This window comes from Somniosus microcephalus, chromosome 23 (genome assembly GCF_052327205.1).
Source record: "Somniosus microcephalus isolate GS21.2 chromosome 23, FLI_Smic_1.0, whole genome shotgun sequence".
Taxonomy (NCBI): domain Eukaryota; kingdom Metazoa; phylum Chordata; class Chondrichthyes; order Squaliformes; family Somniosidae; genus Somniosus; species Somniosus microcephalus.
This window is the reverse complement of record NC_141009.1, coordinates 33,299,714-33,314,806: the sequence shown is the minus strand read 5'-3', so window position 1 is coordinate 33,314,806 and position 15,093 is coordinate 33,299,714. Positions and strand designations below refer to the sequence as shown.

Sequence of the window (15,093 nt, the reverse complement as noted above, 5' to 3'; positions counted from 1 at the left end):
ATGGTTTTGATAGAGTACATAAGGAGAAACTGTTTCCAGTCGCAGAAAGGTCGGTAACCAGAGGACACAGATTTAAGGTACTTTGCAAAAGAACCAGAGGTGACATGAGGAAACATTTTTTTTTTTTTTTTTTTTTTTTACACAGCGAGTTGTGATCTGGACTGCACTGCCTGAAAGGGTGTTGGAAGCAGATTCAATAGTAACATTCAAAAGAGAATTAGATAGATACTTGAAGGGCAAAAATTTTAAGGGTTATGGGGAAAGAGCAGGGGAGTGGGATTAATTGGATATCTCCACCAAAGAGATGGCACAGGCACGATGGGCCAAATGGCCTCCTTTGGTGCTGTATCATTCTATGATTCTTGGATATAAGACCACCTCTTGTCAAAAGGTACCTTGGTAGAAATCAAACTCTGATGATTCAGGTGAAGTTTCATTACACAAGGCCATCCGTTGTCTAATATTGCTGACACTCCGGAGTGGTACTGAGGGAATGCTGCACTGTTGGAGGTGCTATCTTTTGGATGGGACTTTAAGCCAAAGCCCCATTAGGCCTCTTGGGTGGAAGTAAAAGATCCAATGGCACTTTTCAAAGCAGGAGTAGGGAAACTTCAGGTATCCTGACCAACAATTATCCTTCAACAAACATTACTAAACAGATTATGAAGTCATTCATATTGCAATTTGTGGGACCTTGCTGTGCGCAAATAATCTATTGAGTTTCCTTACATTACAACAGTGACTACACTTGAAAAGTACTCAGTTGCCTATGAAATGCTTTGGGATGTCTTGAGGTTGTGAAAGATGCTATAGAAAATGCAAGTTTGTTTTTCTTTTCTTTTTCATTTGGATCCTTTACAGAAGTCATGGGACGAAATTAGTGACAAACTGGCTAGAACTTCAGATACGTTTTGCCTGGAAGCCACCATCAAGTGGCGTTATTTTTGGGCTTCCATGCATGCACAACTTAGTTATGCCAAGGAATTCCCACTCTGTGACAATTAGAGAGATGCTAATTCTATGTCTGGGAAAAATATCTAACTCACTGCTAGGAGAAATAAATATATCAAATCTGGTGCATGCACACCTGACTTAATTATTTTACCAGCGTGTTGGCCTGAGCAGTACGATATAGATCAGGAAGAAGGGAACAGTGAGATGAACGGAGACAGATACTAATCAATTCAGGGAGGGCAGAAAGGGAGACAGACCCTCTTAAATATTGGTGTAAAGGAGAAGGGGTCAGACCATTTATTACAATTTAAAAATAAATTGTCTTGAACCAACTATCATTAAGTTTATTTTCTGTCCAGACTGAATAATGTAGTATTTAGCAAACCACAAAGCATTGAGCACTTTTATCAGCACAGCCTATCGGATGACATCAAAATGTAAATTAAATTAAGGTTGTGTTGTACATTTGGATTTTTTTTGCATTATGGGATAATGTCACATTTTGGGATCTTTATTTTACTACAGAAAGGTCGGGGGGGGGGGAGGAACAGAGTTGCCTTTAAATGTTGTGCTTTAAAGAATAGTTTATTCATCCAACTTTTTAAAAAAAAACTGATAATGGGTGATGTAAGAAAAAGGAGTCTCACACATTAAGTAACTTTAAAGTAAGCTTTAAGCAACTTATAATCACACTATATACAGGAGAGGTCTTCACCATGCCTCTGGTAGAAGCCCCTTACAATACTGAACAGTTCAGTATTTATACCAGTCCAACAGGAAGTGATGTATGTACAAAGTTCACAGTTCATAGTTTCACAGTTCACAGGAAGTGACACATAACTTCCTGGAAGTTATCATTATTATCACAATGGGTAGCTAAGATGCTAATGAGCTAGCTTTGATGTTGTTTCCCCATAAAGTGTAAATAATAAGCATCTATCCCTCAATTAACATCACTGAAACAAATTATCTGGTCATCATCACATTGCTGTTTGTGGGAGCTTGCTGTTTGCAAATTGGTTGCCGCATTTCCTACATTACAACAGTGACTATACTTCAAAAGTACTTCATTGGCTGTAAAGCACTTTGGGACGTCCTGAGGTCGTGAAAGGCGCTATATAAATGCAAATCCTTTCAAGTCTTTTAATTCATTAGCTTGAAACAGTTTGGTGGATGAGGGTAACCCGGTAATCAGTTTCTACTTGTACTTTCAGAAAGCTTTTGATAAGGTACCTCACGAGAGGCTTCTCTACAAGATAGAATCTTTCAGAGTTAGTGGTAATCTGCTGTGGTGAATTGAGAACTGTAGGCAGAAAGTTGTTAATGGATTTGGATCTTCCTGAAGACCAGTTACCAATGGCATTCCACAGGTATCAGTGTTAGGACTGAAACTATTTATTATTTTCATTAATGATTTAGGTGTTGGGGAATGATCTGCAAGTTTGCGGATGATTTCAGGATACGTGCGAGTATTCGGACTGTATTGGATGCTCGACTACTGCAACCAGATCTTGATGTGTTGGAGGAATGGGCCTGTGTTTGGCCAATGATGGTTTAACTTAAACTTAAAGGTAGTAGTGTTATGCACTTGGGCAGATCAAATGCTGAATACACTTACACCTTACAGGGAACAGAATTAAAGCCAGTGGTGAAAAAAGGTGATCTGTGTGTTTTAGTACATCCCACTCTAAAGCTTAATGACCAATGCTGTGAAGCTATAACTAAAGCATACAGAGTTCTTGGTTGTATTCACAGGACAATTCACTATAAAACAAAGCGTACCATTTTGTCCTTGTATAAGACCTTGGTAAGGCCTCAGTTAGAATATTGTGTTCAGTTTTGGTCTCCTCCCATGGTGGGTGATATTGAGGCTTTGGAAAGGATACAGAGCTGCAGGATTAATACCTAGTTTAAAACACCTTAGTTACCCAGAAAGGCTCAAATTAGCTGGGTCTCTGTTCTCTGTACAGCAGAGAAGGTTAAGGGGAGATTTAATAGACGTGCTCAAAATTATGAGGGGTTTTGATGAAGTAGATAGGAAGAAACTGTTTCCACTGGTAGGAGGGTCAGTAACCAAAGGTCATAGGTTTAAGATAATTGGGAAAAGAATGATGGGGAGATGCGGAGACATTTTTTTACACAGTGAGTAGTTATGATCTGAAATGCATTACCATGGTACAGGTAGACTATCCTTTATTCGCACTTCTGAAAACCGAAAACCTCTGAAAACCGAAAGTTTTTTTGTGGAGCGTAAGTCGTGCGCACGACATAACCCAAGTGGCGCCAAACATGACCCGATGCGGCCGATGCTTTTCTGACCTGATTTGCGGGCCAGCTTAGCGTAGGAGTCAGCCGATATCCGGCTTTCCCACGACTGGTGGCGGCAGTCGAGCCCCAGACCTCCGCTAAGCCAAGGAATTCAGACACGGAGCAGGGGGAGCAGTAAACAGACTGTGAGTGGCAGCACAGAGAAGCAGGAAGGGGAATGAGACACGGAACAGTCGCAAGAGGTAGCCTGAACTTTAAAAATTTATATTAAATACAAATACTAATTACCAAATTAATTTAATGTTCAGAGTTTCCCAGTCTGAAATAATACCTTCTGAAATCCGAAAATTTCCGAAAACCGAAACACAGCTGGTCCCAAGGTTTTCGGATAAGGGATAGTCAACCTGTAGTAGCAGATTCAATAGTTACTTTCAAAAGGGAATTGGAAATATATTTGAAAATGAAAAATTTGCAGAGCTATAGGGGAAAAGCAGGGTCGTGCGACTAATTGATAGCTCTTTAAAAGAGCTGGCACAGGCATGATGGACTGAATGAAATTTTCCAGATTTTGTTCCCTAATTGGCCTGGATTTTTATTTGTTTTTTTTGCCTCTGAGGAGGTTACATGGCTCTGTGTGGATGGGGAGAGTCTGTAATGTGAAGCACTAGGCATCACAACTATATGGGACAGGCTAGATGGACCAGTGGGTATTTTCCTGCCTGTCATTTTCGTATGTTAGTATGTCTTGATACTCGATAAACACATCACAGCTATTGTGTTAGGAAGTCGCTGGCCCCAGATGGGTGGTACGGGCTGTGGCAGGCCTTCCCTTTCTGGTTATGAACAGTGAAAGATAAAACACAGAGACACAGACACCAGCATTCAGTCAGTTATTTTGAAATAGGATATTGCAAGGCATTTAGACAGCAAAGGCTGCATGAAGGTTGGAATGTAGGAGGAAGTGGTCGGAGATCATTTTGTTTGACAGTCAGATGATCCATTTAAGTGTGAATCAAGCCTTACCTCACCAAGTGTTTGCTCAGTCCATCTTTGGAGAGATTGAAGAAGTACACATGAGAAAGCCTTGAATATCCAGCTCTGGTCACAAGGGGGTCCTATTGTTACATCCCTGAATTACGTTATTGTGTAAGTAGATATGGGGCAGTTTTGAGTCAACTCCCATAAGAGGCAAGATGCTTCAATCACTTCCAGGAGCAACTGACATCACTGAGCACAAAATTAATAACAGACAGCTTTGAGTGTTGCAGTTGTTCATTCCTTATTTTTATGCATTGCAGAACTTTTTCCCCATTACTTTTGCTACAGTTCTTGCTCTCAGTTGCTTACTTCACTTACAGCAAGAAAAGTGGTCAGCATGGTAATTCCTTTAGGGATTACGATGTCACTCCTAAATTGAATGAGGAAGAAGAGTTTCCGTGCAGCAAGAAAGCTAAATGCAATTACATTTGAGGTATTTGGCACACATTCACCTTCGCCCCAGGAATTGCATAATCATATCTTGGCATAAATACTTGGCCGTGTGAAAAAAGATCTGCCTTCACTGCCTCTGTTTTATAAGAACAGCAGCCACTGAGTTGCAATGTCCTTGAACCCAACCTACAAACAACTTCCACCACTGAGACAGCTCTGCCTATGGCCATAAAGGTGAACCCAGTGTTAACTTTCCATGCCAGCAGTTCCTCACAAGCCCCACCATGCACCACATCAGGCTTCTGTACAGCAATGCAGCAACCAAGTGACAGAAGCCTCATTTGTCAGGGGAAACACTTTGATCTCTTTCCCCATTTAAAGGATTCAACAGAATGGAAGGCTTTAGCAATAATACCAGGTAATATAAACAGAAAATGCTGTAAATACTCAACTCCAAAGGTCAGATAGCATCTGTGGTGAGAGGAACAGAGCTAACGTTTCAGGTAACTTTTCACATGTTCCAGATGTAACAGGTTTTAAGCAAGTACAGAGGCAGGGAAAGGGGGGAGGGGAGGAAAGAACAAAAGGGAAGGTCTGTGGTAGGGTGGAAGGCAGGAGAGATAAATAACAAAAGGGATAATGGTGCAAGGCAAAAGGGGGTGGTAATGGGACAAGTAAAGAAATAAAAGATGGGTCTAGAGGACCTGTAAATGGCAACAGCAGAATCATTACCAGCACCTGCTGTCTGGAAAAAATGGGAGCAGAGGTTATGATCTGCAATGGTTGAAAGCAATGTTCAGTCCGGAAGGTTGTAAAGCTTAATCGAAAGATGAGGTGCTGTTCCTTGAGCTTCTGTTGAGCTTCATTGGAACAGTGTTGGAGGCCAATGACAGAGAGGTCAGAGTGGGAATGAGGCAGAGAATTAAAATGGATAGCTGCTGGAAACTCAGAGTCATGCTTGCGGACTGACTGGAGGTGTTCAGCAAAGCAATCACCAATCTGCGTTTAGTCTCCCCAATATGGAGGAGACCGCATTGTGAGGAGTGAATACAGTATACTAAATTGAAAGAAGTAATACCAGGTGGCAGGCTTCCCAAAATTTCAGGGCACCACTTATCGCACATCTGTACTCCTATACCCATTTTTATCTTTCCCTTTTTGAAGTTCTGGAATTCATAGTTAGAATCATAGAATGATACCGCACAGAAGGAGCCCATTTGGCCCATCGTGCCTGTGCTGGCAGTTGTGAACCCACCACCCCCTGTTTGAACCCTTCCACGGGTCAACAGCAATAATACTGTGCTGGTGAAAAGTTACCAATGACATTCTGAGTCACTATAACTGCTGCATGATGTCCATCCTCATTCCTCTCAACCTCTCTGCTACTTTTGGTACCATCAGCCACTCCATCTTCCTCAAATGTTTCGCCTCCATACTTCACCTCCATGACACTGCTCTGTTGGCTCCATTCATCGACACGTCATCACCTCAATGGCTTTTCCACTCATCCCCGTATGATCACCTGTAGTGTATCACTCTGCACCATCCTTGGCCCGTTTCTCATCCTTTACATTCTGCCCCTTTATGACATCTTCTGGAAGCATGGGTCAGCATGCTGACGATATCAAGCTCTTCCGCTCTTCTACCTCCATCAATCCCATGGCTGTCACCACCTTCTTGAACTCTGTCTGATATGAAGCCCTGGATGAACCATTATATTCTCCAACTTAAAGTTAGAAAAACATAAGCTATCCTCTTTGTCTCCCATAAATACCTGTGTACCTCTGATCTTGATTTCATCAACTTCCCTGACTGCCATCCTACGCTTCCTCCCTCACATCTAATCACTAAGACCACTTTCTTTTATTTCTGAAACATTGACAACTTTACCCTACCTTTCCCCTATCATGCTGAAAGCTTATGTCCTTTATCACTTTGAGGCTAGATTTCGCCAACAGTTTCCTTACTGATTATTAGCTAGCTAGCTTTAGGTGAGTTTATTCAACGATGGTAAGACAATCCACACACTAGCAAAGTTTCACTTATTCAAAGTTTAATCCTTCAAATATGGTAAAGTACTTACAAAATCAAGGGAACCTGATCTGGGAAAGGAGGTCTGTCAAGTATGCAGCACTTGAACTCAAACTTCCCGGTCGAATCCAAAGTCCTGTTACAAATTTCTACTTTTTATACCTTTTCGAGCTACAAATCACTAATCTAAATGCCCTTATATATACAACCATTGGTTAATGTTATACTATTGATTTGGGTGAGATGACTTCATCTCATAATGCTTTTCCTCTTCACTTTCCCATACATCTTATCTTCCTCATTCGAGGTTGCGTAACCCACTTCATTTAAATCCCACACAGTACCACGTATAGGTTCATTCATACTGGACAAGATAAGCATACATGTACTTAGCTTGTCATGGAGCCTGGTTTGCATTCCATTAGAGACAGGAAAAGCATGAGATTCTTTTGTTCCATCTCTGCTGCTCTTTTAAAAATACATTTAACCCTTTTCTTGCTCATGTCTCCTTCCCTAAACTACGAACCATCCTGAATGCTGAAGCTCATGTCCTCACTCATACTGAGGTCTATACATTCGTTGCAGTTTTGGCTAAGCTTCACTAGCTTTCTGCGCCTTAACTTCAAGAATCTCATTCTTACCTTCAAATCCCTCATACCTTCAAATCCCTCATGCCATTACCCTTTCCTATCTTCACAATGTCCTTCAACCGTAAGTCCCTGTGTAGACGCTCTGTTCCCCTGATGCTAGCTCAGTGGGGGAGAAATTGTGCTCTGTAACGCCTGTTTTTTTAGGCGCTAATCGGCCTCCTAAAGATCGAAAATCGGATCCTAGATGCGCTTGCACACTTCCGACAGCAAGTGCGCCAGACGCCATCTTGGTACAGTAGTTTGCACGCGCCCGCACCTAATGACTAGCCCAACTCGCCGCCCGCAAATGCCCATTTCCCGGGGAAGGCTATGATCTGTCAAGAAGATTCTTGATGGATCGCAAGTTCTGGGTTTTCACGCATACGCTTTGCGCGCAAATACCTGGAACTTGCGGGGCGCATACGCACCGGAAAATACAAGCCTTTATACCAGTTGTCTCAAACACCACATGCTGGCCTACGATTCTGGTGAAAGATACACTTGGGCCTCATGATAATGGTCTGAGATCATTCCACAAACCATTAGAATTGCTGGCGTAAAATGAGTAACACCAGAAATGGCAATTTGCAGAACACAAATGTGAAGCCTAAGGACCTAGCTGTTCAAAATTCCAATTCCAAACGCCTCTTTGAACATTTTCTGCAGTTGCTTCACACCTGTAGTATAAAACCGGCGGCTGAACAGATCCCGTCAGTTTTCCACTGGGCGGGTTAGGTTAGGTGGTTAGGAAGCAGACAGGTTTTTGAATAAAGAGACTGTGAGGTGCAGGCTTGGGGTCTGAAGCTCAAATGCAGGAGCTAGGATTTTGCAGTTAGAAGTTGTTTAGAAAGAAAGGTAATGCCAAAAACAAGGAAGTCAGCTTACAAAAGGGACAGGGCGTGCAGTTTATTATTTTTTCACATTGTTCAAGGAGGGAAGTGCAATTGAGTGAAGTAAGTGAAATTTACTTTGATTGTTAGTTTGTACCTTCGCTTGCTGTCTGTAAATAAAGCAGCACAGCAATTCATATCTGGCTTTTTCTCAGTGTTTCTGAGTCCGCCTTTGGAAAGATTGGTGAAGTGCACATGAGAATGCTGCGAAAGACATGATAACCAGTTCAGATTACAAGGGGGTCTTATTGTTACAACGCTGGGTTACGCTATATTATAATTAAGTTTTTTTAACTATATATTCATTGGGATATGGGCCACTTATAGGAGTGACTAGCACCGCTGTACCGAAGAGAATATCTGAAGCAGAACTGAAATTTGTAAAGCATACAAATATTTTTTTTTTTACATTTGAGGCGTTTGGCACCCATTCATACCCATATTCATGTGTACCCATGTCTAGGCATCTGGTTTGTTGGAGCTTGCAGATGGAACTCAGGAAGGCAGAGAGTACAATGTTAATCAGTTCCTTCTAGTAGTTGGGCTATTTGGTCAATCACAAGAACTCACATAGACTGTTGTGGGATTTCTCTCTGCCCCAAAGCAGACGGAGACGAGCGTGTACTGGTTCTAAGTGATCTTTATTCAAGCATGTGCAGGGAGAGGCCCTCTCAGTCTGAGCTGAGACGAGAGTCTAATTTTTACATTCGAGCAGTTGGTTTATATACAATCTTACATCTTGTTTCCTTCACATCTTCGGGACTTGACCAATTAATTGTCCAAGTCGTGTACACTTAATCACATCTCCACAAAACACATCTTGTTTATCTCATTTGCCCTGTTTCCACATCTGTCATTGTTCTATCCAATTTACGTACGCTTAACCACATCTTCGCAAATCACATCTTGGCAGCCCATTGTTCAATGTATGGCCTACTTGCCTCCTTGTACTCCCCCAATCATCATGTAATATGCTTTTTCCAACTGTCTTTGTTCTGTCAGACTTCTCCTTTATTACATCAGCCAGCTAGTCAGTTAAACTGCTAATCTAACTTTTAACCTCTGCATAGACCCCCATGCAACAAGATTTTCCGACTTTGAAACAAGTTTAGGATCCTCGGAGATCTGGTATCCTTAAAGAAATATTCACATTTCACAGCTCAGGCTTATTTGCGGGTCCTAGAACTGATGGTAGAAACCAATGCCTTAGTTCCCAATGCTGTCAGCTGAACCTGCTCAGTCTGTGGGCCCTTCCAAAGTTCCTGTCATAGTATCTGATTTGCATAGCCTGTAAATCTCCAGTGATAGAGATAGTACAGCAATGTCGTTCAAGTGGTTCACCTTTAGCCGCTCCCCTGAAAATATCATGCGGGTGGTAGAAATCATCTCCAAAAGAGCGGGCAGACAATATCACTGTGGTTCGTTTCATCAACAGAGAGCAGATTTATTTTCAAGAACTTGTTCAAGATGTGGTGTAGTTGGAATATTGCTGTCCATCTCTTATCCCAGCATCTGGCGGGGTGGATAAGTGAATAGCGAATGCTTTGCCCAAATTACTGTTCTGTAAGATTAGGATCACAGGCTCACACAGATTACCCAACAGGGCTTTAGAAGTTCTAAGGCTTTTATTAAAGAGCTACAGTTTTAAGGCATAATCAGATATTACATATTGTTTAAGCCGAGTATAATAGACATACAACCCGTGACAGTAGGAGTGATCTACGACTCCCGAATAGGAATGCCACGATCGGACAGATGAGGAGGCAATATGGTGGTCTCGGATTGGGTGGATTCCTGCAGTCTGCTGCAGCGGTCACTTCCGTTGGGTCATCTCTCAAGCTGCTGGAGGTGTTGGGCCATCAGCCACCTCAGAGGCTAAACTTGACCAAGGTGTTAGGCCGTAGCCACCTTGGGGAAGCCTTCGCCCCCGACTGCCTGATTTCCTCTCTCAGTCGTCTATATTTATAGTTATTTCGGTGGGCTGGTAATCACCCGGTGTCAATCACTTGATCCCCATCCTATTGTCCAATTGTGAAGTGGGAAGGCATCCCTCACCATCCCTTTCTGCATGGCTGATGAAGCCTCCCTCTTATCTTTCTGAGGAATGTTTTGTTATGTTTCTTTAAGGACATTTTATGACTTTTCGGCTCCATTTTTGTCTATTATCCCACCACCCTGTGATGTTTTGCATTTTACGATTCCCTTATCACTTCTATTTGTCTTTTGATGCTTGATATTCGGCCTTGCTGGCATTTCTGCTCTCTGTTCCCGGTTGCATGTTGTCAGTCTCTGTTCTATGAATTAAAACCCATCTTTGAATCTAACAGCTATTTCTTACAGTTCTGTGATACTGGATATTGAGTTCAACCGGAAGAGCATCGCAGTTGACGCCTATCCTGTCCATACCCATCATTGACACATACACGTTTTCCAGCAGGTTTCACTACATCAGGGACAGTAACCCGAGCTGATTTTCCATTCCCTAGACCAGACGCAACGAGGCCAATTGTAAAACCGCTACTGCCAACATGGCTGAGATCAGCTAACTCTGCACCAATCAGAAATTGAAGCTGGTGCCTTCTCCTTGTTGGTTTTACTATCTGAACCATGCGAATGCCCCATCAATTTCTACTATTAAAAATCACTTGTCATAGAAAGCACATGAATTTATATAGCATCTTTCACATCCTATGGGCGGCCCAAAGTGCCTCACAGCCAATAAGTTATTTTGAAATGTCCCTCTTGTTACTTGATTTGTACACAGCATGGTCGCATAGCAGTGATATAAACGACCAGTTGATCGGTTTTGGTGGTATTGATTGATGGTTAACATTTAGCCAGGACACTGTGAAAGCTCTTACTCGTCTTCAAATAGTGTTATGAGATCTTTTATGTCCACCAGAATAAGCAGAAAGGGCCTTCTGTTCAACACTTCATCTGTAACCGGTTTTTGTGGTGGCCAATTTCCTATGGCCCCTGCCGCAATTGCCAATTATTGTAAGTGGTTTCGCCCCCCCTGTAGCGAGCACGCAAACCCCCTTACTACAAGTTCTGGACGATAGGGATTACTGAGGACAGATTTGAACACGGACAGCGTTTTCGGGCTCACCCGTACAGTGTTTATTAAGGTTATCAAAAACTACTCCACTCGCATACAGTACAAGCGGTGTGAACAGTACAGTTTAAAACAGTACAACCCTGACTTGTCCAACAAGCCCCTGCCGTGCTGACTTACCACGGCCTGAAAACACCCTCCCGTGAACTGAACTATCACAGGACCCTTCGAATGCTAAACCCCCTCTGGTTTGGTAGGAACATACAGGCACCCCTTCACACAGCTAAGTGATCTTGTGGGTGTGTAGGCTTGGTGATGCTCACCTAGATTGCCCCTTTTATCTTGCTTGCAGCTTCCTCCCGTACGTCTCGGCTACCTGGTTCCGTACCAGCCTTGTGGCATGCGAGCCCCAGCCTTAGTCGACGTTCATCTCGGTTGGAAGAGCAAGGCTCAGCTCTTCTTGATGTTACGTTGGGTGGAGGGCAGGAGAGAGAGAGCGAGAGCAAGCTATCCAAACTGCTCTTTTTATACCCCTCCAATACACAAACCGTTGTCTGTGGTTTTAACAGACACATGGCCTGGGGAATGGGTTTTCGATCTCTTGAATGGTTTGAAATGGTTTTTGATCTCTTTTCGATCTTCCTGCCGATTAACTTAATGAGTTCATCTTGACGATTTGGAGGAAGGGACCGAGTGTAACATATCAAAGTTTGCAGATGATACAAAGATGGGAGGGAAAGTAGTGAGTGAGGAGGACATAAAAAACCTGCAAAGGGACATAGACAGGTGGGCAGAGATTTGGCAGATGGAATATAATACTGGAAAATGTGAGGTTATGCACTTTGGCAGGAAAAATCATAGAGCAAGTTATTATCTTAATGGCAAGAAACTGGAAAGTGCTACAGTACAAAGGGATCTGGGGTCCTGGTGCACGAAACACAAAAAGTTAGTATGCAGGTGCAGCAGGTGATCAAGAAGGCCAATGGAATGTTGGCTTTTATTGCTAGGGGGATGGAATATAAAAACAGGGAGGTATTGCTGCAGTTGTACAAGGTATTGGTGAGACCACACCTGGAATACTGCATACAGTTTTGGTGTCCATACTTAAGAAAAGACATACTTGCTCTCGAGGCAGTACAAAGAAGGTTCACTCGGTTAATCCCAGGGATGAGGGGGTTGACATATGAGGAGAGGTTGAGTAGATTGGGACTCTACTCATTGGAGTTCAGAAGAATGAGAGGCGATCTTATTGAAACATATAAGATTGTGAAGGGGCTTGATCGGGTGGATGCGGTGAGGATGTTCCCAATGATGGGTGAAACTAGAACTAGGGGGCATAATCTTAGAATAATGGGCTGCTCTTTCAAAACTGAGATGAGGAGAAACTTCTTCACTCAGAGGGTGGTAGGTCTGTGGAATTTGCTGCCCCAGAGAGCTGTGGAAGCTACATCATTAAATAAATTTAAAACAGAAATAGACAGTTTCCTAGAAGTAAAGGGAATTAGGGGTTATGGGGAGCGGGCAGGAAATTGGACATGAGTCTAGGTTCGGATCGGTCATGGCCCTGTGGGTGGCGGAGCGGGCCCAGGGGCCATGTAGCCTGGTCCTGCTCCTACTTCTTGTGTTCTAATTCTGTGTTAGATTTCAGGAGATGGTTCTATTCACAGGGATTAGTGGAGACCTCGGGAACAGGCTGCCAGCTAGGAGTCCTTCAAGAGTAAATTGGGCCTGTTCCTGGCTGGGGTGGAGATCACCTCCTACAGAAGGTAAGTACTGCAGGAAATACAGGGACAGAGTGATCTCCTGGACGAGTTTCGATCGCCTAGATGGGTCGGAGAGGAATTTCCCAGATTTTTTCTCCCAAATTGGCCATTGGGTTTTTTATCTGGTTTTTCGCCTCTCCCGGGAGATCACATGGGTTCGGGTGGGATGGAGAGTGATAGTAGATTTGAGGTTAGGATCAGATCAGCCATGATCTTATTGAATGGTGGAGCAGGCTCGAGGGGCCGATTGGCCTACTCCTGCTCCTATTTCTTATGTTCTTATGTAGAACAATGAGTCGTCAGCCTTGTTAATCAAGACTTGGGAGTGGGCCTCTCGGGCCATTGTCCCCAGGACAGTTTGTTTCCATATGAATGAGTCATCTCCAGCTTGAGTGGGTTTTACACTGCTCCCCGCAGCCCCCCCCCCCAACCCCCAAACAGCCTGTCCAGTTTTTAATAGGGGTTAAAAATCCCTAAAAATCCATGAAGTCTGCGTCGACTGCTACACATCTAAAAGACAGCATCGCCAATTGTGGAGAACACCCTCAGTACTATATTGAAGTGTCAGCTTAGGTTATGTGCTCAAGTCCCTGGAGTGGTACTTGAAATCATCACCTTCTAAATCATAGGATGGAGTGCTAGCACTGAACCAAGCTGATATTTACAAAACTGTGCCAAAATCTGAAGTGAAGTCTACTGATGTTTTAAAATTATTTTGTAGTCCATTGCAAGAGACGGATGAACAAAAGAGACTTCTTGTTACAGTTTGGAATAGAGAGAGAAATTCAAGGTAAGATTGGTGCTTAAGATAAATTTTTGTTATCTGACAAAGTATGCTGTTTTCTCTGAAATAAGCATGAGATTCTCCTGATTACAAGTATTGCATAAATTTATCTGTCAATGTCAGTGTATATGATCTGCAACTTGCTACAATGGAACCTTAATATTATATGTGCTCTAAATGTCCACCTTCCTGATTATCAGCCAGAATTTTGCAGAATAAAAGGAGTTTACCTGGTGTCTTGGCCAACGTTCTTCCCTTAACCAATGACAATAAAAAATGGATTGACTGGTCATTTATCTTGTTTGTTATTTGAGGGATCTTGCTGTGTGCAAATTGCTGCTGTGTTTGTCTACAAAACAGCAGTGACTACAGATCATAAAATATTTAATTGGCTGTGAAGCAATTTGGGATATCATGAGGACTTAAAAGGTGTTCTTTTAATGCAGGCTTGTTGTTTATTTCTTCCTCCAGGTGCTCTTTTTTAATGTCTCATGCTATGATGAAGTTGTGTCATGTGTAGCATGCACCATTGTGATGATGCATGAGACCTTTGATGGGCTTTATTGTTTTGTGCCCCTGATTAGTCTAGGCATTTGAATGTGTGCTTTAACTTGCTTATGGTGCAGTTGGTGATGACTCGCAAAGATGCATGTTCAGCAAGCGTATGCAGTTGTTGTGGGGGTGTCATGAGCCAAGGTTGTAGAGGTTAGCCTTAATCTCCTGGGAGTCAATTTTGGATCAAATAATAAGAACACAGTACATTGCCTTAAAATAACTGCTGCATGAGAAGCGGACATAGACATGTATGATCCTGTGCAGATGGTCAAAGAGCAGCTGTATGTTGTTGGAGCGATGGTCCTTGCGGTTGCTGAATACATAGTTACTGTGTACACCAGGGTGAATTTACCAGTTGTGCATGAGAAAAGCCATGAAGTTGCTAGCTCTTGCAAGCGATGCATTAATCACCTGTTTGATACATATGTGCACTGTAGCTTGATTAATGTTGTTGATGTCCACCGTAGCCGACTGGAATGAGCCTGAGACATTAAAATTCAGGTTTAAAGTGACCTTGACAGCCACTGCCAGTGCAGTGCCTGTCATAGAGGGGGCTGTAGGTCAGTTTGCAGCATGTGGCACAAGTCAGTCACACCCTCCTTGCTGATTCTTAGCTTGTGCACACACTGCACCTCAGACACATCCAAGTAAGTCCATCTTTGCATATATATGTTATTGTGAGGGTAACTGTGGGTGGTTGCATTCCTCCTCTTGTGCAGTCTGATATAGCTGG

General features: G+C 42.8%; 1 protein-coding gene across 5 annotated transcripts in view; it reads left to right on the top strand.

Moving 5' to 3' along the window:
• Positions 1-15,093, top strand: part of LOC147101798 (regulator of G protein signaling 3-like) — a 311,192-nt gene that overhangs the window by 73,323 nt on the left and 222,776 nt on the right. For all 5 annotated transcript variants that reach the window (XM_085965760.1, XM_085965756.1, XM_085965757.1 and 2 more), the window contains exon 6: positions 13,743-13,811. In XM_085965760.1, coding sequence (XP_085821886.1) covers positions 13,743-13,811 — 69 coding nt within the window. The remainder of the gene's footprint in view (positions 1-13,742; positions 13,812-15,093) is intronic.